The sequence below is a fragment of the Prinia subflava genome, chromosome Z, assembly GCF_021018805.1.
Source record: "Prinia subflava isolate CZ2003 ecotype Zambia chromosome Z, Cam_Psub_1.2, whole genome shotgun sequence".
Classification (NCBI taxonomy): domain Eukaryota; kingdom Metazoa; phylum Chordata; class Aves; order Passeriformes; family Cisticolidae; genus Prinia; species Prinia subflava.
This window is the reverse complement of record NC_086283.1, coordinates 35,823,012-35,847,240: the sequence shown is the minus strand read 5'-3', so window position 1 is coordinate 35,847,240 and position 24,229 is coordinate 35,823,012. Positions and strand designations below refer to the sequence as shown.

Sequence of the window (24,229 nt, the reverse complement as noted above, 5' to 3'; positions counted from 1 at the left end):
CAAGCTATAATAGCATTTCAAAAGATTTGCTAGTTAAATACTTCCAGAATAGTGACAGTTTTCTAAGGAAAATACATGGGAAAAGTGGTATAGTACTGAAGGAAAATTCTAAGTCTAGGGATACCAGTGCTTTGTGCTGCTGTCTATTCCTGTTTGATAAATCACAAAATAAGGAAAGTACTCCCTGCACACCATAGGTATTTTTGAGATTTAATGCCTTAAGATTATGAAGAAACTCAGAACAGCACCTAGTTAGGTACTAAAATATATATGCAGGTAAAATAAACACCTAAGGGAGCAATTAAAGTGCTTAAAGGTAGAGCTAGTGCCATTTTAGGAACCCTCGGGTGGGCACCCGAGTCACCTGGACAGTGATGGCAGAAATGACAGAGAACCTAAGAAAGACACATATCCTTCTCGGACAGCAGCTGAACAATACACAGGATGCTCTACATTACTGAGAATGGCACAGGTCTGTGCTTGGGCAATAAATCTTACTGTTAAATTATTGTTTAGCAAGTTTTAGCAAGTATGCATTCATTCTGTGAAGAAAGTCAAATGAAGTGACTTTTTATAAACAAAATAGTGAAAGAGTCTTTTGCATATATAAATATTCCCCACTCTGTCTTTGTATCATATTTGCAAACACTCAATTTACAAAACAAAAGATGTGGACTGATGACACCAGCTTTTCCACATCAGTGTCTTTTTAATGATAGCTGGTACTGGTATGTTCAGTATTAATACATAATGGATCTCTTTAGTCCTGTACACCAGGTTCTGCTATTTTTTTCTTTCCTATTCCACCTTCTAAAACCTGGCACAAAGTATACCTGAGTGTTGTAAAAAGCTCAAATTCTACCTTGTAATTTTGAATTTTGAATTAGTTGTGCTTATGTATAGAAAATTAGGAAAGAGAGAAGAAACAGAACTTAGACCACTTTTCCTTTTTGTCTGATTTACTTTGGAAAAAAAATCCCCACCAAACAGTCTGGTCCATGTCTTTTTCTAACCTGAGGATACAGATGACAAAAAACTGAAAGACTCTTACACATGTCTATAACATGCATCAGAAATTATTCTTGTTCCTGGCCTTGCCATTGCCATATCATTTTACCTCTGCAAATCTCTTTTTTGAGAACAGGCAATTTTGACAACCACAACAATTTTTGGAAAGGCTTTTTTTGGGAGATAAAAAAAGCTTTTGCAACTACATTACCAGCACTTATTCAAATTTCAAATTCTAGACAAAAGTTGGCAAAGATAATTTGATGATACATTTCACCCACGTTTAAGAAAAGGTTAATTTTGTTTGAATGTTGAATCCTTAATAATGGTATCCACAATGGGAACATCAAGTTTTTTAATATATGTGAAAATTCTGATTCTCTTACAATTACAGTGTTGGAAAAATACAGAAAATATGTAATAATTACAACAAATGCATTCCAACCCCTGGTGGTATCATATCAAATCGCTCTGGAAATATAATCTTTGTCTTTCATCTTTGAGTGAACATTGTTTCCAAAATACACAGTAGTGATTTCTTCCACTTTTTATTAGAGAAAAGCTCAGTAAATTGACAAAATTGCTTTGCTGTTTTATTTCCTTCTAGGAACCAGTTCTTTTAAATCCTGTTTCCTTTTCAATTAATTAAGGTGACACCTACAGAACTAAATGACATATGTGCAAGAGAACTAACACTTAATCAAAAGCTAGGGACACTATTATGTCATTTTCACACATGAATTCTGTAATGTTAGAAGACAAAGTGAAGGTGAGTTAGGCCTGACAAATGACTTGGATGCAGAGAGAGTCATTTTATCAATACATGAGAGGCTGAGAAAGAAAGAAAAGTGTTTCCTCTGTGTATGCGTGTACACATGTAGAATGAATGAAAGGAGAAATAACAGGGATAGGAGAATGTGTTCATGAGAAGCTTTAATTTGAGACTAATGTGTGTGTTCATCAGGTGAGGGCACTCTGCTTCCAAGTGAGAAACGAAATAAGTTTGTTTTATGAGTAACAGTTAAATGTTCAAGTAGGCAATTAAATACCTTTCCGAGCCCATTTTGGGATACCAAACACTTTGGTATATAGTCCCTCCTATTTCATGTTTAGTGTTCCTCTAAGTAAAATATATGGTTTTCTTTGGTTACTCAGTTATGAAAAGTACCTTAAAGGCAAAGAAATATTTTTGATAATGCGCATCTTAAACTGTTCATTAAACTACCAAATTTAAATTTTACCTTTTTGTGCACTCTGACATTTTTGTCTGGCATTTTCATTAATTTTGCAACATACATAGCTGAAATGTTAACTGATCAATACTTTGTCTCTCTCATGTAGCACTAGAGCAAAGCTCCCTAAGGACCACAGAGCAGTACAGAAATTAAATGTGTATCAAATGTTAATGTTAAACACAGCAGTATTTACTGTATAATGACTGAAATGGTAAAAATAATTCCAAATGGACAGATGGTAGCACAAATTATCTACAATCACATTTCAAGATTAAAGTTTGTCCCATAAAATAATTCACTGACTCACACTGAAGTGTGTCCTTTTACTGATAGCCCCATTGTCCAATTATTTTTCTGCTCATTACAGTAAGAAATGCTAGTATTGGAAAAAAAGAATACACACCTTTTTCCCTTCATGTTGCACTCACTGACATCTATAAGAACACAAATGTCTGATCAAGAAGCTGATGGAAATTAGGCCAAACTTAGCACACATTTCAGTGCCCACAGTGGATTAATCTGAAGCAAAAACATCCACTTTTGCACACTCTACTGAAGTTCTTCCTCCTGAAATGTACCATATTAATTACCTAATAATAATTATAATAAATAACTGCTAAATACTGCAAAGGTCCGTTTTAAACAGAGAAAAAGATGTGATTTAATGGGAAATGCTCTCTACATATTCTGGGCTTTCCCACTGTATTTAGGTCTTAATAAGCATAACACATTCTTGATCAACCTCTAGACATGTGGTATAATAAAGCTGTTCTGGAACTCAAATATTGTTGCTATGCACTTCCTTTATTTAACAGGAAATTCATACAAAAAAGCAGGAGAGAATATAGAATGTTCTAATTGCTCTAAGACAAAGTCATATGCTAGCCAGATCAACCTGTGGTTCATGAGCTATTTATTAATATCTTTAAGTATCTGAAAAATAACAGCTATTAATACATCACAGTTATATGAGCATGAAAATTATATATACATATGTATGTACAGGTAGGAATTTTTCTTCTGCTGTGAATTACCAAAGCATAGAAAAAAGAAATAAGGAGTGAAAACTTTCAGTTATTCAGACAAAATCCCCAGTGAAGGTGATGAGCTTATGAAGTTTAATAGAAACAGGCAAAATATTGTTTAGTTGAGGAAATGCATAATCTAGAACATTCAAAACTTCATTTGATGTTTCTGTATCTCTATGAAGAGCACAGGCAACACAGGTTATGAGCTGATGTATTCAGACAGATTTTAGAAAGAATCACCCTAAACTTCAATACAACATTATCATGCCTAAAATGCCCCAAATAATTTAAAAGTTTGAGACAGCTAGGCTCAGGACTAAAAATAATCAGCACGCCCTTTCAGTGAACACCTTTAGCCTTGGTGACTAACAGTGTGACTCTCCAAGGAGAATGACTTTAAAAAGAACTGCAGTGAAGAGTGCAAAAGGCATATAAAGCAGGTAATTGTAACTTATTATATAACATATTAATCAAGATTTTCTGTAGATTTCCAAGAGTAGTTCTCCTTTCCTGATCTATATTAGTAAATTACATTTTTGAAAACTCAGCTATTCTGCCAGAATTTCTTCACTTGTGGTCCCCACCAGAAAGAAAAGCCACATGGTAAAAAAGTATCCATAATTGTAATGCCAAGGATGTGGGGCATTAAGAGATAAAAAAAAATCAACCCTTACATATGCAACTTAGGTGAAATGACTGTAATGACTCTGTATTAGGATGTACCTATCTCCGTATATTTTCAAATCAAACAGGATAGAAGAAATTGTTAGTTTAAAACTTTAATTCTCATATGTTTTAGACTGCCTAAAGAGCTGAAAAATCTCCAGAACAGCCTGCTTTTCCTCTCCTTTCTGGAACTGACATTTCACTGTGACATTTTCTAGCATCTAGAAGCAACTTCAAGAGGAGATATAATTTGTAAAATAGTGAAGACAAAATGAAACATATACATACATTTATTTTATATAGTTATTAAATTAAATTCAGTTGCAACCTTAGTGCAAGTATAAATCACCATAACACAAGCAAGTGGATCACTCTTGAGATTTCAACAGCCTATGAAAGTCCAGAAAACATCTAAACCCAAAGCTTATAATCATGATAAAAATTCACATATATTTGACTTGGCCAGCAAAAACTTCTTTTGCCTGAAAGAGGGATGATTTGATCCTTGGAGAAAATAACATCAGGTCATCCTCTGCTTTTTGTCCTGTCTGCATTTTGGATGCAGAACAGGAATGCATCTGTACAATCACAACACTGATAAAAATCTACTGCAACACCTACGTAGCAAAACAAATGCTGTAAGAAAACCAAGAAAATCAGATTTTTTATATGTATGTCTCTCTATATAGATAAGTATGAAAAATATGAATATATTTATAAAAATGTAATCATGAGATTGTTTCTACTGTTTTACGTATTACTCTACTATTTATTATGACACTGATTTTTTTTTCTATGACCAGAAAAGATTACCACTTCCATGGAAACAGCAGTGTGCCACGGGGAAAAAAAAAAAGCGCCCCAAAGAATAGCATGTCTTTGCATTTTCCTTTCTTACACTGGCAACATCTGAGTGTTCCATATCCGTATTAAAATCTGACTTAGAGTGATGAATATTTTCTAACTGAAGCAGTGGCAGCAATATGGACATTGGAGTTTTATGTTGAAACCTGCATTTTCCTATGAAGTGCTGGTAACTTTCAACTGAAATTATAGATCACCTTTCTACAGCAAACAGTAGCAAGCATATTTAATCTTTCACATAGTGCCATTCCCACAGACAAGTACAAGTACAACCCCTGGCTCTTTGAATAGCACACGTATTTCCTGCAGTCCCAACGAATGTAGCAACCAAGGACTGACAGCATGCTGCCATCCTTGACAGGCACAAGGGGGTTTAACAAGCTACACAGCACAAATGGAGCCCTGCTAGAAGAAACTTTCTGCACAACAGCATAACTTAGTGACACACCCAACTACCCCATTTTACTGTAACGCCAGCTCCAATGCCTGGTTTGATTTCTCCAAAGTTGAGGCACCTGACCTTCAAGAACCCAGGTAAAATGTTGTGTCACCAGATGATGTCTATAATTATTCAAGGTTACACCAAAACTCTTCCCTGTTCATAATCATGGAGGAGAGGCTACTAATTTCAGTATTTCAGCCAATTTAGAAAACTTAGAAATTCCAGAAAGCATGTCCATGAATACTTTTCCACTCTCTAATAAAAAAATAATGGTCCTGTTTGTAGGTCTCATGATTTACAAATAAAGAGGTATTTATCTGGGTAACACAATGCAATCTACAACTGTTCTTGGAACTTTTAAAATTTAACAGAAAAATAAAGGTTAATACTAATGAAGATCATGTTCATGAAGAAAAGGCAATTTTGTTTAAATAGCTAAAAACAAATTCACTCAAAACCATTCACTAAAAACTATGACCAGAGCTTGCTGCCTAAAAGGTACTAGTTTGTTTGCATTTACGGTTTTAAAGTTGGGTTTGTTTTATTTTGGTGGATTTTTTTTTTCATCTAGGAACACTACCTTTGAATAAATAGTAATTACAAATACTTTAAGAGTCATTATTCAATATGCAAGGGGTCCAAACAAAATTTAATGGAAGTAATTTGTGAGAAGCTTAAAATGTATTATCCACAGTTCACTGACTCTGTTTTCCTTTGGATTACCCACTTGAAACTTATGTAATCAATTACTTTCTTACTATAAATATACAATTATAAATTTTAAAAAACCACTCTATCTTGTTTGTGTGACATTTTAAACTTAATTACTTTTCTTAAAACTGAATAAACGTAACTTATGGTATCATCACAATGCAAACTTTTAAATAAATTAAAAAGAAAGCACCAATCTACACAGTATTGTCTCTCAGTCGAGAACACACACACACTGGAATGATTAAAAATAGTATAAAAAAGAGCATACCAAAAAAGCAGCAAGACTTCTTGGTGGAGAATCCCAGTCAAAACAACTGCTAATATAGCAGGCAGCAGTAACAAGAGCCATAATACAATGCTTCATCCGGATGAAGTTCCTCAACAGTAGCTGTTAAAAAGATGAAAGATTGAAAATATTTCAAAACCCTAAAAAGTTCCAGAAGAGGCTCATGCTAACAAAACTGTCATCCTCAATTTGGGTGAAGTTTGAGAAAATTTTAAGCTCTCTAGCTCACAAACTGAGCAAGTTAGTTTAAAATCTAAGAATTGGAAGAGAGAGAATTTGCTAATTGTGTCAATTGGTATTTATTGAATTTAATGCTAGATGGTACAAAAATTGTTCAGCATTGAAAAGATAATTGCAAAATTTCACATCATTTTGTTAATTAGATTTCAGTTTCATTAAGCCCTTCTAAAAAATGCTGGCCTTTAAAAAAAAAAAGATGCTGCAGGACACTAACCTGAAACCATGCAACACTACTCCTCTAATATCATTAAGATATTTGCACCATTTAACGTTTTTAACAAATTTTTCTGCTGTGATGTATTTTGAAAGCATTGTTTAAAGTATTTACCAAAGTAATCCGCGTACTTTCAAATTACATATATGTAAGACACAACACCTCTAGGTTTTGATTGAGAAAATGTACTTAAATACTCTAAAATGGCAACAGACTTCACTACAAAAAGTGAACAAATCAGTGAATGAGTTGTGTACTGAGTCACATAGAAAATGGTCACTCCTCCTGCCATCTGCAAAAGCCACAATGCCATTTTCATTTATGAAAGTGGGAAGAAGAATGAATCTTGAGTAAAAGGCTTTGTTGCTTCTTCGCTGGAATAATAGTACAAAATGCAGCTTTAGTAACTGCATTACTCAAAATTACAAATAAAGAAATATTTTGCCTCTAGAAATGTTTTTTATATTAACTATATAATAAACTGATATTCATCCAGCAGGTAATTTAAACCATGCTCAAGTCTACAAGCTTTCAAGAACAAAGAAAACAGTTCTGAGACCTTTGACTTTTCACTGAAAACAACAAAAGTCTTGTTCCCATAGTCCAACCAATTCTCTCCATGTAAGATACATTTGTGGAACATGAAAAGCTGAGTCCAAAGTAGTTTGAGTGCAGAAAAATATGTGTGTTTAAATAATTTTTTACTAAAGCATTAAAATTATGTGTAGCAAAAAATATCCAGAGAAAAAAGAAAGTTGAGACATTTCTTATTCCTGGGATTCCAAAGAGTTTTAGTCTGCTTTCACCTTTGATTCAAACCTTACTCAAGTAACTTCTTTGAAATTTGGCCAAAAGAATGCTGGCTCTTTACCCTGCAACAAATGGAGAACTTTTGGGTCAAAGTTAACAGCAAAAATTTATGCAAGACTTATTTTACATGCACCTGTGCAATAATCTGATATGTGTGAAACCTGATGGTTTCAACTGTGTTCTTATTCATGTATTTCATGGAAATTAGGCAGCAATTTATAGAGGAGACACATTAAACCCATGTATTTTGTTTCTGACTTCTCAACCTATCATATTCTTTTGTAAACATGTAATGAAAATGTTATTCTTTACTCTCAGCAGTATGATACCAGATATTTGAATGTGCACACTTGATAGTAAGGATTTTAGAAGGGATTAGTGTTTCCTTACTCTTTACCTGTTTAGACAGTTTGTCTTCCTCTTCAATGTACTTCGGTTCTTTGGGCATTAAGGTTCGTATGCTGGCTTTCACCTATGCATTAAAATGCGTGTCAGTATTTCAAGTTTACTTTCTCTAATAATTATCTCACTAGTAACACAGGCTTCAATTCACAAAATTTACCAAGTTTCAAAGCCACGGCTGCCAAGCTCAGCACTCATAAGCACACAGAGAGACAAGAGTTGCTGCTCTGTACATTAGCGTCAATAGCAGCAGCAGCAGCAGCAACAAAAAGAGTGGGTGTGCCAAGCAGTGGCAGAAGAGTATTCTGTAGTATAAATCAAGGCTTAGAGAAAATGAGGAATGACAGAAATTCTCTACAAATCAGGAACAAAAGCTTTCATGAAACTGAACTCTTTAGCAGTACAAAAAAACCCAAAGTTAAGACTTACAGCATTAAAAATCACATCTATTTCAAGATAGATGACCCCCTTTGTTGGCCCTGTCAGCTGCTTGTTTTTCAAGACGTAGGCTTTCTGTTCACCATTTTGAATCTGTAGGAAAAGGACATGACAGCCGTCTGTCTTGCGGTCTCCGCTGAATACACCCCTCCGGTGACCCCTGACCCCCAGCTGCTGAAACTGACAGAGAACCCAAAACAACTGTGGCAAGTCTGACAAGTACCTGTTCATTACCAGGACCGAGTCTGTCAGGAAAAATTAACTATCATGGGATTCAACGTGGCCGTGAATAGAGTATGTTAAAATTTTAGTGTTATTACAGACCTTGGTTGAGAAATGACAGACTCAGAGCTGCAAATTTTTTCCCTTTTTCTTTTTCCTCTCTTTCCCCCCTTTAGCGGGAAAAATTCAGAGCAGTATGTCAGGTGAATGGAGCTTACAGACAGCAATGGTATAGCAACTTTGCCTAGAAAGTCAGCACTTCGATCGCGGTCTTCGTCGTAAACTGTCACTTCAAGCACCGAGTGGATGTCCTTTATATTGCTACAAAGGGAGAAGTACACACAGAAGAAAGAAGTCACTCCTCCACTGAGTACCAAGGACAAAACTGTAAAAGGTTAGCACAGATATCCGTCTATTTTTCCAACCCATGGAGGAGAACTGAGCTCAAGGAAATGAGACATTTCTGCATATAACCAAAATGCTTCCTAAGGGCTACAGTGATTACTCTCTCTCTCTGCAAGGCTTTTTATAACCCAAATACTTTCTAAGGGCTGCAATTATCACTCTTTCTCTCTCTCTGCAAGGTTTTTCCAGAAGAAGTTTTCCAAAGGATGGTGCCTTAAATCTCCTACCTGGGGTTTGCACTGCATGACCTGTACGGAGCAGCACTGGGGGATTTACAGCCACCAGCACAAGGATAGAGAGCTTTTAAAAGCTAGTCTTAAACACCGCTACCCTTGTGGCAATTCTTACTGCAAGTACAGTGAAACCTGTAGGTTTGTAAATGGAAATAATTACAAGCTACAAGAGCTATCCTTGCACTAAGAACAAGTTCTTTGTTTCTGAAATCCTTGTTTAATTACAAACATACAACAAATTACAGCGAATAACAAAAATATGGAACGATGCATCTCTCAGGTACAACTGAGGAAAAAAGACTGCAAGCTATTAAACACTCCATTGCCATACACAGGAAATGTCACTGTACGTTGTAAGCTTTTGGGTGAAAAATTCATATTCCTTACTTACTCAAATAAAAAAATTATTTGAGAGAACTCATGTTTGATTGAATGGCTGTTCCAGAAAATACAAGCAAAGCAGTTCAGTAAAATATACCTCTCCAGATGAGGGATTAATTAATCAAGAAATCTGAGGATAAATGCAAAGATACATAGAAGGAAGGCCTTGAAAGCATTTAAAGGTTTTCTATTCGATTCTGATTAGTCTTTTGTCCTCTACAAATCCAGGCAATTTCTTGTACAGAGAATACTGTCAAGACATAGAGGATGATTAGTTATTGGCTCTATTGGTAAATAATTAAAAAATATCAATGAACAATTTAGCATGGTTTTACAGATACAGAAATGAGAACTACTCCAAGAAGCTGTTGAGAAGTACAACTAATGTGAGATTTTTTTTTCTTCTATTCTGAATTAATTTCTGAGAGCTCAATGCAGGTCAAGAAAACCTGTGGGTGCTAAATATATGAATGACAAATCCAGAGGGGAAAACAAAAATTAAAATCATACCAAGTTGTGAGATTAAGGGCAAAATATAGCATTTTCATGTACAAAAAAGTGAAGTAAGTGTACACAAAACTAAAGTTTCTACTGTTTTTGTAGAGGATTGTTACTGATTTCAGCAGCAGAGACCTGCAATGATCAATTTTTTCTACTCATTGGTGTCACATTACAGTCAGATAGAGAGAAGGGAGGAAAAAAAGGCAATTGAGCAAGGCAAACAAGAAGGACATTTTGTCTGTGGAAACCTTTTTTTCTTTTTTGTCAAAGCCTTTAACTGTCTTCAAAATAACACAGGGATAAAAAAACCAATCACATCACTTCCCAATAAATTGTTTGAGACTGCATTTTACCCAACAGCTGGATTGTACTAGTATGATACCAGATGGTATTGTGAGAAGTGCAGCTGGTAAATGGAAACAAGAAGTGGGAAGTATTTCATCATAATTCAGAGAAATATAAATGCATGTAGAATTTGTAACTTTGTGTAGTTATTTCATATTTTTTACACTTAACAACCACATTTTAATGAAGGTCATATTCACAATATATTTTTTTTCCCCACTCAAAACTTCAGGGGCAAATCCATCACACTAGATTTGACCCTTGAAACTCTTGCTGAACCTAGGACGAGTCTGGTAATCATACCTGGTTTCCAAGAAAGAGACCTGGCATTTTAAAAATTTAAAATGATACAATTTCTCTAATTTTTTTCATGTTTTCAATCCTCAAAATGTATTTGGATTAGTTAAGCAATATCAGGATGTCATCACTATTCTTTTTTATAACTACCAGTGAGTATTTTTGTTCCCTTTCCAACACCCTCACCTCCAAAAAGCTATCCAAAACCCACTGCCCATCCATTCCCCCCACCTAAATCCAAACACCTACAATGTGAAGATTTTGTTCCATTCTGGATTGAGGTTCTTGTAGACAGTATGTGTCAGCAATCTGTCATTGTTCAATTCAACTACACAAAATGGGTCACTTTTACCTGTAAGATAAAATTTTGAACAAATTTTATGAACTAAGAAAACACATGGTGAGCAAGCTTTAAATAAAAACAAGTTTGGGGGTGTTGTTTCTCATTTTCTGTGTTTCACTGTAATGGTCTGAACTATATTCAAGATATTCATAGCACACTACTCATCTCCATAATCTATTAACATTCTTTGCTAAAAGAACAATTTTTTTGCCTTAAAAAAAAGGTGAAAGAGGGGGCAAAAATTCGCCATACAGACTTCTGATGAAACACAGCATGTTCCTAAAAGTTGCCAAGCACCCTTGCGAGAAAGCCAAGAGAATTTTACTTCAATGGTACCAATTCTCCATTCACTTTAAAGACAACATAATGGGAGTATTTTGATATGAAGGAAATGTATTATTCTGTATTATTTGTTACAACATTGTACCTATGAAAATTATCCAAAGACTATTATGCTGTATTATATTTCACACTGCACAAATCCTTTCCCCAAAATCAAAGAATCTTAAAGACAGCCTCATATAAAAACCTAATACAAGACGAAGTGGGGAAGTACAATTAAAGAATGAGATGGTATGGGCTGGAATGACAGACTGTAGTCTCAGCACAACAGAAAGGCAAACTTGCTTGATATTTTATTATACATTAAAGCTCAAAAAAGTAGTTTTGGATATATTTACAAAGAGGTCCCTTAGCATGAAAGCCACCAAAGGAAAAAGTATGAAGCTGCTGCTTTGAAAATGCATAATGTAGATAATTGTGTGCAAGCAGGATAATGGAAATGGATATGGAGGTCTTATTTTTTTTTCCTTTAAAGAAAAGTAATGGGCAAAGCAAGTGTGTGTGTGCATGTGTATATATAAAACAGGCAGCTTACAGCAAAAGACTGCAGGCAAGCAGTGCTTAGATACTAAGCAAAGTGCAAGAAAAAACTATCACAACTGCAAGTTTAGGGGTAGAACATGAAACTGACACTAAACCTTTTAAGGTTTGATTTTGGAAAGATGTTGTGGTTTAAGCCCACCACAATGTTATCCTGCTCCCCTCTTCCTCAACCCCTCTTTCAGATGAGAGAAACTAAAGGCAGAAATTATGGGCTGAAGTGACAATTTACTGGAAACAGCAATGAGATAAGAAAGCCAACAGTAGCAGAGTACAAGAGAGGGTGATAACATGCAAAATGGTCACTGAGTCCTACACTCTGCCTCCACAGATGGTGCCAACCCACCACTCCCTCCACCATGTTTTTTCCCACAAGCCTGAGACGATGAAAGATAATGGCACACAAACTTTCCACACCTGCACTTTTTCTCCCCAAGACCAAGACAGTGAAAAAACCCACAATGTTAGACAAATTCTCCAGTCAGGACCAGCACTCCACTTGCCACACACTCTCCCAGAAAGGGAGAAAATGGCTGCTGAACCTCTGCACTGCCCCTGTTTTCCTCCACCAGAAGCCATGACCTATTCATCTTGGACTTGAGGCTCCCTGACTTCCACACACCAGTGATGATTTGAGTGTATAGAACAACAGCCTAGACAGACCCACATGGCTCCAGGCTCTGCCCTTGCACATCTTTGGCCAAACTAGGACAAAAGGATAAGAAAAGTAGACACCTGGATCTGATGCTTAAGAACAGCTTGGCTGGCTGAAAAAGGAGTGCTCCAAAGTGAGAGAAAGAAAAAGGTGGCAGGATTGGTATCTTCAGCATTTCAGGGCAATCCTGAAATTTTCTAGAAGGTTGAGGAGGGGTTGTGAGGTAGGCCTAAGGAATGGCTATGATGGAAAGAACACCAATGAAAACATGAGTGGCATGGTGGTAAGACCTCTTTCCATAATAGAGGCAATAAAGTGAAGAAATCACATTGTGGACTAAACTATTTAACGCATATTTCAAATTATGTCAGTAGTGACAACTGCTACAAATGCTGTTCAAAACAGAGGCATGTTATCCTGCTTTTATATTTTTATCTTCTACAGCAGCTGAAGGGAATAACCTTTGCCTTTGGCAGACTACAAGTGTATACATTATTTTCATGTAAGTAGAAAGCTGAACAACAAATTGCAGCTTCCTGGACCCAGGGGAACTTTGTCTGATGTAAATGAACAATTGAGTTGTGTAGTACCTCATGGCTTGCTCTTCTCTCCAGACTTTGTTTGGGCAGTAAACTGTTCAAAATACATTGAATGTTGTTGTTGGCCTTCCACAATTAAATCTAGCATACTAAGCAACTGTGTTTCTCAATTTCTTTAATAACTCTGTATTATTATTTTCATGCATTATTATAAACTATAAACTGAGCAGCTAAAGTAGCTATGTTAGTGGGCCTACATTAATGATATTAGGGAAGCACATAATTTTTTTCATACCTTATAGAAATTGCAATGAAATCAATACTTAAGACAAAGTTGTCCAGAGACCACATCTCCCAAACTACAGTATTGATTTTGACTACACCAAGGGTTGATGTGCATATTATTAACTTTAATAATAAAGAATAATTATTTTAAAGACATTGTGAAATACAGTTAATTGATGTTTACCTTCTCTAGAAAATCAAATACTCCAGAATATTTCCCATTATCTTGAAAAATGATACAATTCATTAGTCAGCAGAAATGGATCTACTACACATCTCAAGGTTCTACTTCACAAGGCTAAAAGGTGATAGGAAATCTAAACCATTTATATTATTTGAGTTCTTTAGCATTCAGTGTTTGAAAAAGAAACACCCAGAAGATAGTTAAAATAACAAGGCAGCACTGGTACAGCAGGTGGACTACTATATCTCATTTTTTAAAGTATTATCAATCAGATTTGCATATAGTGGTACAATGTGGGTTGAGATAATTGAACATATACAGACACAGTAAATTGCATTGCAGCATATACAGGGCATCTTCTATAAACAAAGAGAGGGTATTTACTATGTTTATTTATTTTCTATACCTCTTGGCATGCACTTTTTCAATGACTATTCTTACAGATTTACATGGATGTCAATCAAGAGTATGTAATATTAATTACAGGGATCCTCAATCAAACCAAAGACAAGTGGTTTTCAGAAATTAAATAATCCCTCACTTACAGTCAACATTTCACACCTCCTCCCTCCTATCGTTTGAAAATACTACAAGAACAAATTTGAATAGAGGCAGTATCATGACATGGTTCAAGGGAAGGTTCAAATGCCATGGCTGACAAAGAGAAGTTTCCCACCTTTGAACACCTCTGCTAAACTTTATCCAGTTTATTTGGTTAAAAAGTTCCCATATGCACCTTCACCGTTGCCTATGGGCACTTCTTCCATATGCTGAAACACTCATAACCAAGCTGGGCCTCTGAAAGTCACCACTCATTGCTGACATGCTCAGCATAAGGTATGTGCAAACATTATTAAGATACTAACCCAAATAAGTGAAGGTGATCCAGAACGACAAAGACAGAGCAATGCATGAAGACTTGGTGAAACTTGTATCTATCTGTCATCTTTCAAGTTTTCATTATTAGAAAGAGTAACTGCAATCTTAATTCTCACTGACAGCCTTGGCAACCTGCTGCATTTCAAGAGTGTTCAAAATAATGTGATTGTTCCCAATGAAAGCCTTAAGAGATCACTAAAATAGTAAAAAATGTCCTTAGGTCTCCTTGGTCTCTAGGAGGACCCAAAAGATCCAACAACACTATATTATTCAAAACCAGTACCTTAAGCACACTCTAATAAAGGCAGCGGCAGCCTCAGAAAACTTCTGCCAGTTAATGTGATCAGCTATTTCAAACAAGAGATACAGAAATGGTTTTCTTCATTTTTTAAGAAAAGAACCACACATGTTCAGAAGAATGTGGTCTCCCTCTAGCCTTTCTAGAAGTATACTTAAAAACCTCTGATTAATCTGCCTATGCTCAGTTATTCCATATTTTATAGTCACAACGACATTTTTCACTATAAACTAAACCACAACTGTTGTATAAAACCGTAAGTAACTTTTCATACATCAATAAATTCTACCAAACCCTCTGTGTCTACTGAGGATCTTCCAACTAGGAATCCCTGCTCTGTGCTTTTTGTAGGCCTCCAGCTATTGTTCCAGTGACTTGAGAGACACATTGATCATGCAAACATCCACAACAAACTTCTCAATACATTCCTAAGCATGTAGTCAGTGCTGCACAAGGATGACTGCCACCTGCCTAAGGCACATATTAAAAGCATGCTCCCAGCAGCACCAACATGAACACTGAAAATTTTGAGTACCCTATGACCACATTGGGGCTAACTGCTATCACACCTTACCACTGATTGCAGAATTCATGATAAAAGCAGGCAGTGAACAAACAAATTACACCTTCCAACTTACTGAAATCAAACCTGCAGAAAACCTTGATACAAAGTTAATAATTTATCCATTCTTTTGCGGTAATGTCTCATGCTTTTTGGTCTCTACTTGTACAGTTCTAAGGGTTCCTGAAATTATAGAACTAAACTGCTAATTTACATAACATGCATAATTGGAAGGAAAAGCCACTTCTCTTTTGACAGATCTCCCTCATCCGTTTTCCCGCTTTACTTGTTACACTGTCTGAGAATGAACTCTAGGAGTTCTACTTAGTAATTTATGCCACCACTGAAAAAAATCCTAAAGAGCTACATTTGTCTCCTGTACGAAAATACAAAATTAACTTTTTCATGATGGAAAAGAGACCTAAATAGTGATTGATAGAAGCAACCTTTAACTGCTTCTCAAAATATTTAGAAAATAAAAACAACAAAGTGTCAATCTCTACACAATTTCAGCTTCTGGATTTTCTTCTCCAGTAGCCACAGCACCACACAGCCTGTGTGTTTTTTAGTGGAAAATTTGGGAAAGCCCCATTCCATCAGTTCAAACACCACAGGACTTTCATCTGGCTCTCTGTGTTGGTACTCACAAGCAAGAACCAAACATGTTGGTGACTTGTGAACCCTTGTATCACCATGGTCACGGGCTGGCAGGCTGGTCTCACACACCACTGCAGCCCATCCTCCAGGCTGCAGGCCAGCTGAACTGTCCAACCTAGGGGGCAGCTAGAACAACAAAACATTGGCTGTCATCTCTAATTCAACTACAAAAGTACTACCTTTTCACAAGAGATGGTAAAGACATGTACCAGTCCAGATGCAAGGATCTTTTATTTGCCCAATTAAGAACTTTACCTGAGTGTTAGAGCTGCCAAGCTGCAATATAATGTGATTTACATTTCTCAGCAATCTATATAGGACTGACTTCAATGGTCCCCAAGGTAAAAATCATCCAATAGAAATTTTTGATTCTTATCAAACTGTTTTCCAGCCAAAACTAATTTTGGAACATAGCAGTTCTTTCAAACAGAGACTTCAATTGAATATAACTGCACTTTCACACTCTCTTCCTAGTTACACTTGTATACAAAGCAGACTTTTCTTTGATGAAAAGCTGTCAAATCTTAAATTTGAACAACTTGCTTGCCATGTTTTGTACAAATTCAACAGTGATTTTTTTTTATCATAAAACCCTATTAAATACATGGATTTGTCTCCAGGAAACTGCATGCCATCTGGTTATTATCCAGTTAATATTGTACAACAGGAGACTTTAGTAAACAAAAAATATGAAACGTCTATATTTTATGCAGTAGGAAAATTTTCTGTTTTAGAAAGGAAGAAAATAATTGTCTACAGTAATAAACACCATGCTTCTCTATTGTCAGTCACTAAAATTTCAGCCTGTAGGAATGAAAATGAAAAAATCATGAAGACCATCAGTCACTGTAAAAATGCTCTTACTCTCCCAATTAAGGCTGCCATGGGCTCTTCCTAGGAATTACTATTGATATAATTGCTCTTCAGAGTATATGCAAGCAAGAGAGCACATGGCAGATCTACCTGTCTTCTGAAAAACTTATTGCACTTCTGAAGTATTAACTCACGAGTGACAGCAGATAGCATTGGGTTAGATACCCACTAGTCCTTCAGAGATACTTCTACCATGGCTATGGAAAACGTGCATTGCTTCAGTATAACTCCAGGGAAAGAAATAATTTCATAATTATGCCATGTCCATAAAGTGACAAAAACTGATAAAAATTCAATTTCAGGATTAGCTGGATCATGACTAAATTTTCATAAAATCACAAGCTTTATTCTAAACTAAATATTATTATGAATATTATGACTTTTTGCATTATTGACATTACATTACCAAACTAAACTCAAAATGCTTTGGACAGTTTAAAAACTTAATAAGGAATTTCAATTCCATTTTTAGATTTAAAAGTCAAGTTCTCAAACCATAACTTCACAAAGTTCAACCAACTTTAACATGGTTATATCAAACAAAGCCAAAATATTGTTTGAATATTTCATAGGCTATTATGATTCTCTCCTACCTCTGGCTATGCCTATCCATTACGGACCTAAGTCCCACAGCAAAAAAAGGCCTTTATTTTTTTAGAAGACAAGACAGCCGGTTCATGACTCTGGGGGGCAGTGCCACTCATGCAGACACTAATGTCACTAATGTTGTTCCAAGCTCCCTGCCAGCCAGCTGCTTGCAGCAGAACAGTCAGTCTGACCTTTGGCCAGGAGGAGGAATGGCTCAATAGCATGAGAAGCTGCCTTATCTAATGGATTAAGTACAGAACCCAAGCAAAATGCCACCTTTGACAAGGACTTGCTCTGTTGGCCTTAGCTGAGTCAGTTAACCTTTCTTAGTTTTCCATCTTTAAAATGGGAATTACAATTCTACTCTATCTGTGCTGATGCAAATATGTTGCAACAGACTGACACGATGAATGCTTGAGGTATCTTACAAGGCAAGTCAGAATAATGCCATAATCAAGTTAAACTTATCTCCACAAAATACTTAAAAAAATAAGCACAAGTTATCCTTTCATTGTATGTTTAATTATAAATGTTATGGTTAACAAAAATATCTTTTAAATCCTGTTTTTTTCCATTACTGTGCTGGAACTGGTACTTAAAACCCAGTACCTCTGCTGTACATGACATGTACACCAAAATCTTCAGGTGATCTGATAGGACCTGATTAAATACTTTATCTACCACTGAATTCTGCCCATCTGCTAGATTTTTGTACTTTGTGGAGATAGTTCAAGTGCATATTGAAATCTGTTTGCACTAATTGACTGCGCAAATTACTTTTGGAACTGTATTTCCAAAGGGCCTCTGAATTTATTCCTTCAATTTTACACGCATGGGCTTCCATACCTTTGTGAATTTAATTCTTGTGTTCATCACTCTGACATTTCCTAGCATTTGAAGAACCATTTCAAAGAACATTTTTGCACATGTGATGTTAGAACAGTTTAGCAGGACAGATTTTAGAAAAGACATTTACATTCAACCCAATTAGCCATCTTGGTGTCTTCATCCTACTTTCAAGTACTGTAATCAAAATTTTAACATGGAATTTTCTAAGAAGAGAGGCTGAATTCCAGATATAAAACTCAGGAAAAGAAAAAAAAAAAAAGGAAGAAAACGAAAATCTGACTCATTTTCTATGCTTAGTTTCTCTTCATTAGAGGATGAAAAGCCTGAAAAGCTTTTGAAAACAAACCTAAATACCACTGAGCTCTTTAGTAAAATCTCTCTGATATATAAGGTTCTGAAATCACAGTACTCAGAAAAAACACAGACAATTGATTAATAATGAGGACAGAAATACAAATAAATTTACTCCTAATGAAGACTGAAGACACAGTAATCAAAGTGTTAAAAATTCATTTCATGCACATTTCATTTGCCTCTTAGCTGATATTTATCACATAATTCTGTGAGAAAGTGGAGGCCTAAGATGCTCCAGATAAATGTCTCAATTAATTGTACAGAGATAGCCCTCTTTGAGCTGAACCAGAGCTGTGAGCTCTTTATTAAAAGCACTATTCTGTAGCCTGTAACCTTGTTCCTTGACTCCTCTCTAGTTTCCAATTTAAACAAGTCCCCATGCGGCCCACTCTAAAGGGCTTTGTCTCCCTGTCATTGTTATGAGAGCCAAGGCATCCTGGAAGTGTGAAATCAGACCTCATGAGCTGAACGGTTCCCCAGGGAACACAAGACCTCGCAGAAGGTCAAAGTCATGGGCTGGACCATCTGAAAGCGTCTGATCACTGGTCTGTGACACAGCAAGAAAGGTGGGGGGAGGGGGAGAAGGGAGCCAGGGGGCTAGAATTGAACACATCTTAATTAAAGCCCAAAGACTACAAAACAATCTATTTTCTAGTCAGGCCACCTTATGGAGCTTGAGTTTTGCTCTGCTAATGAATTTGAGTTGCTAACTATTATTCCTTAAAAGCATAGCACTTTTGCTGAAATCGATCAAACCACATCTTTTCCCGCTCTGCTCACTTTTTATCAGTGATAAGGCAGAGATTTTGAATTTTATTTCATGACATAAGGAAAAGGAGCAATGCATCCGCCCCAGTAAAAGAGGTGTAGACACTGTCTTGCAAAGCCAACAGCCTTGCACAACCATCCACCTATAAGCTGACTATGCTGCAGAAGGAACAGATATATCTGCCTATTGCCTAAACCTAAACTATGTCACAGTGAAGGGCTTATTATTTTACTACCTGTAATTTATATGGGTTAGGTGAAACCTGTATGCATTACGTCAGAAGCCAACTGTCGTGATGAGTCCATTATACCTTAGGTTTTACTGAACCACCAGAAAATCTTTTGATATCAAAGGACATCACTGTAGGCACAGCACCTATCCTGCCAGGGCTCTACAAGCAGCCAAATCTTTTAGAAAGTCTGCCAGAGATACCATGAGCTAGCAAAGATTTAGGGAAACAGGAATATAACTCTTTCTAACTCAGGATTTAGGGAGAAAAAAGCCACACACTGAATAGCTAAAACATAATGGAAGATTCAATTCAAAGTTTCTTCTCAGAGAGAGAAGGAAAAAAAAAAACTTCATTCTGAACATCTTCCCATTCATTAGATTAGATTTTCAAAGAATTTATACTATATAATACATAATTTCCAGAAAGGTGTATTTGCCCTGACCACAATTTCCAACAGAACATAATTTTGCATTGGTGGAATCCCTAAAATTGTGTATTGATCATGGAACTACACTATTTTTCTGGGGTAAACAACATAAGAAGGGTAATAATTTCCCCAAAGGCCCTGGTCCTGAAATATACCCTATTTTTCAGCTCTCCCAAAAACCAAGTTAAGCTTTCAAGCACCGTTGGGGAGACTCTCAACCCCTCAGTGGTACTTCTCCTAGATCTCCTGGCAAGTGGGTTGCATGAAAGGTCTGACTGTACTTTTCTGGGGTATTTTTAATAAAGTTATGGCCTTTTCCAGCAGTACAGCATTTCAAAACTGGTAATGTCTGCTTGCTCCCCTGCCTACAACTTAACTGAAATTTTAGCCCATCCTGGCACATTATTCATTGCATGTATACATGAGGTGAGTTGTAAGCTGAGACCCAAACCACCACCCTTAATCACTCTCTTTTTAAAAAAAGTCTGTACTAACCTCAAGGATTCGAAGCACACTGTCCAACATTAGGCTTTTGAAAGTGGAGAAAAATAACTGCCCTTGGCTATCAACAGTTTATTAGGGGCTTAACTAAAGTGACCTGCAGTAGTAGCATTCTGCTGAGGGAGGATATAAGCTTTCTGAGGAAAGGAGTAGAATTGAGGGTTTCATTGAAAAGTAATTTGTGCTTTTTACGCACTGATTCAACAGGAGTCTCAACCGCCCTTTATTCACACAGAGTTAGTACAGTATTACAATGCTGCTCAATGTATGGTACAAAGGAAAAATTTCACGTTTTGAAAGGGGGAAAAAATCCTTTGCAATGGTAGTAGGATTGATGACTACTTAAAAGATTACAGAAATCTTTTCCCCTCTGTGCTTATGTTTAATGATGGAATATTAAGGATTTAAAAAATCTACTCAGCTCAAACTAATAAATTTTGATTTATTACATCACATGAAAAGATTCCTGGAAGTGAAATAGGATATGTTTAACAGACATGAAACACAGCAAAACTCACAGATATTATACAGTTGTTCAGCTACTTTTCAGATTCAGGGGCAAAAGAATAACTCTGAAAAGACAATACAGTAAGATGAGCAAACTGGTCCTTAACTTTTACTTTCAGAAGCAATCCTTAGTGGTGTAAGGAACACTGATGACAGCACTCTCCACACTAATTACTTAGTTGAATAAAGGTGGGTGAAGTATTCACAGAATTTTTGCAAGCATAATTTACTGACAATCACCAAACACCTACTTTATTTCTTACTATTACTATTCAAAGTTTTATTTTAAATGAATGACCTGTAAATAACTGCAAGTTACTAAAAATAGCTATAAACTACAACAGCAGATAATAAAACCACTTCAGTCTCTTTTCAAAATACCCGGTTAGTTTTGTCCAGAATAAAGAAAATTTCTGTCATGTCTGGAATGTGCAGCCATCTTACAAATATCCATCTGCCATATAAATGCTTTGTCTTACAAACAAGGGAAGATACTAAGTATTCTCCATCTTCCTGTCTGTCACCCTGTCTGAAAAATTTTGGTAGCTCTATACATCTTTAATTGAATCAAATATTTTTCCAAAAACAATTGTTCAACCAGCACAAATAACATGTTGATTTGAAAAAGTCAAAGACTGAACGAGGTCAGGGACTGAATTATCCCATTTGCCCCTGAATAACTTAATCTCTCTCTCTGTTCTGACAACATTGGATTATAAGGTCAAACCAGATGGAGGGATCTTTAGAAGCATTTCTACAAGCTCACCAAAAATAGAATCTGTTATTTTGTGTGCCACAAACTGGATGATCAATTTCAGCAATAAAATGATTGCAGTAGTACTTTGTCTGAAATACTAATAGTCATGTTAATTATCACAAAACTACTAAAAATCGAATAAGTTGCTCTATATCTGCTCCTTTAACAGAACATTTATTCTACTTTCCTTTTACTCTTTTCCCAATTTAAAAAAAATTCATTATTATTTTAAAGCAGAGACGGCTGTTTTCTGACACAGATGCAGCTTATTTTGCTCCATTCAACTCATGTGGTATTAAGGTGATTGTACTTAGAGGAGATAACTTGGACCTTTCTGGAGAAATATAGTCAGTATGGCTGAAATACTTTTTGTTTGTTTTGCAAAGCAACATGTCAAATTAACCATTCAACTGAAAACATGATATAGAAAATTTAAAAAAAAAATCTTATTTCCCTTATCTTAAAAAGATAAGCAATAGCTACAGCAAGCTGCATTCAGTTGAAATGTCTGAAACCAACAGCAGCCTTGCTAAATATCTGACAGATATCAAGTGGTACTTTTGGCAACAACTTCAAAGTAGTATCTAAGTCAGGAACCTTTTATTTGTCTTGTCCCTTGGAATTTAATGTTGATAATTTTGTATTGTTTTGCCTACTAAAATAAAAGAAGTTTCTTCTATGTAATTTTTATAGGATGTCTGATGGAGAAAAATGTGTATTTCACCTTTATCAGAAATAACCTACACCGGGCTCTGCTAGCATTAGAATGACTTTCTGCCTTCCTTACAAAATTTTCATTTGTGTTTAGATTTTTTAGTTGATGAGCAGAAGTTGAAAGTGCACAAACAGAACATAACCTGTAGATGAACAGTTGTTTTAAGCATTTTTTTCCCAGTTCTAAAAGCACCAAATCTTACTACGGTATTCAGTGTCACAGAAACTAAATGAATCCTTGCCTGTGACATCAGCTGCCATCAATGCTTCTGCTCTGATGACCTTCACCTGAAGAAATCCCACGTCGCTGATATTGTGGAACATCATCATTGGACTCTAAAAAATAATAAAAAGAAAAAACATTCTAGACTGCAAAAGAGACAAATCAAAACCAATATTAATACTCTCCTCCCTAGCCAAGATGTAGGTTACTGTAATTCTGTCTACATACTCAGACTTTTAAATATTATTTGCTGAAGAATGTGCAGTTGTTTGCAAAAAAGTTGTTTCTTCCTATATTTTGCAACTTTAACTTATCAATGAAAATTAAAAAGGAAAAGCTAGAATATGATTGATTAAATGTAACACAAATTCTAGTGAATTAATCCCCTAATCCTATGGAAATAACTGTACTTCAAAATTTGAAATTATAGCAGTATATTAATGAATTAACACAGAAAATAAAACAATTCCTCTCCCTGGTTTATTTTGCAAGATCTGTGTTCACATTTTCCCTCTGATGGTTCCAATATTATCTTGAGCAGTGACCTGGGGCCAATATAGATTTTTGTAGTTGACATGCAAGCTTGCATATACCATATACACCTATATAAGCTTGTGAAAAATATCAGCAAAAGCAATCAAAAGAAAATAACAACTACTTAATAACTTCCATAATAATCATATGCAGAAATGATAAAAAAAGAATTAAATATGTTTCAAATTCATACCATAAATCATTATAATTTTTAGCATAAATTTCTTCAATATCTACATGTATAAAGAAGAGGAAGAAAAAAGAGTTCACTACACTAACACTTGCATTTATTGATCCAACACAGATTTAGAAAGCTTATTAAAAATCATGTTCCACTGCTGCTCCTTTTTCAAGCAACTAAACCTAACTAAAACTAACAAACTGGAGTATCTCACTAATTAGGTGTGACATGCTATAATTCTCAAACTATAGCTTTTAGTATTATTTAAAAATTGCAGAGTTTTAAATGATAAAACATTGAATGCTACTTTGACTCTGGAATCAATAACTAGCCTAGCTTTATTGTTCAGTTCTTAGATAATCATGGGGAGGAACTTTAGGAGAGTAAATTAAAATTAGATTTGCAAATCTATATATGTAGTTGCATTTTTGGTTGGTTTTGCAAATTTTGTTCATAAATACTAGCCCATACCTTTATTTTGAAATATTTTAAAATCTGGGCTAATGTATTTAATGCCTGGGGTATTCGCTAAAATTTTAATGTGGTGAAACTTTTTCTACTGCCTATGAAAATGTGCAGATTTCTACAAAAAGCAAGCATCAGGAAAAAAAAAATTCCTTAATTTATTACAAAAGCAAAATTTACTGTTATGGAAAATGAGAATAAATTGCATCACTGAATCTAAAAATCACAGATGTTGTTTAA

The 24,229-nt window shown here is 35.5% G+C and overlaps 1 protein-coding gene across 2 annotated transcripts in view; it reads right to left on the bottom strand.

The window, feature by feature from the left end:
• The window catches only part of MCTP1 (multiple C2 and transmembrane domain containing 1), a 231,010-nt gene that overhangs the window by 106,110 nt on the left and 100,671 nt on the right, over positions 1–24,229 (bottom strand). For both annotated transcript variants that reach the window (XM_063422940.1, XM_063422941.1), the window contains 6 exons: positions 22,829–22,922; positions 10,981–11,083; positions 8,788–8,890; positions 8,339–8,440; positions 7,905–7,979; positions 6,226–6,345 (listed from right to left, as the gene is read on the bottom strand). In XM_063422940.1, coding sequence (XP_063279010.1) covers positions 6,226–6,345; positions 7,905–7,979; positions 8,339–8,440; positions 8,788–8,890; positions 10,981–11,083; positions 22,829–22,922 — 597 coding nt within the window. The remainder of the gene's footprint in view (positions 1–6,225; positions 6,346–7,904; positions 7,980–8,338; positions 8,441–8,787; positions 8,891–10,980; positions 11,084–22,828; positions 22,923–24,229) is intronic.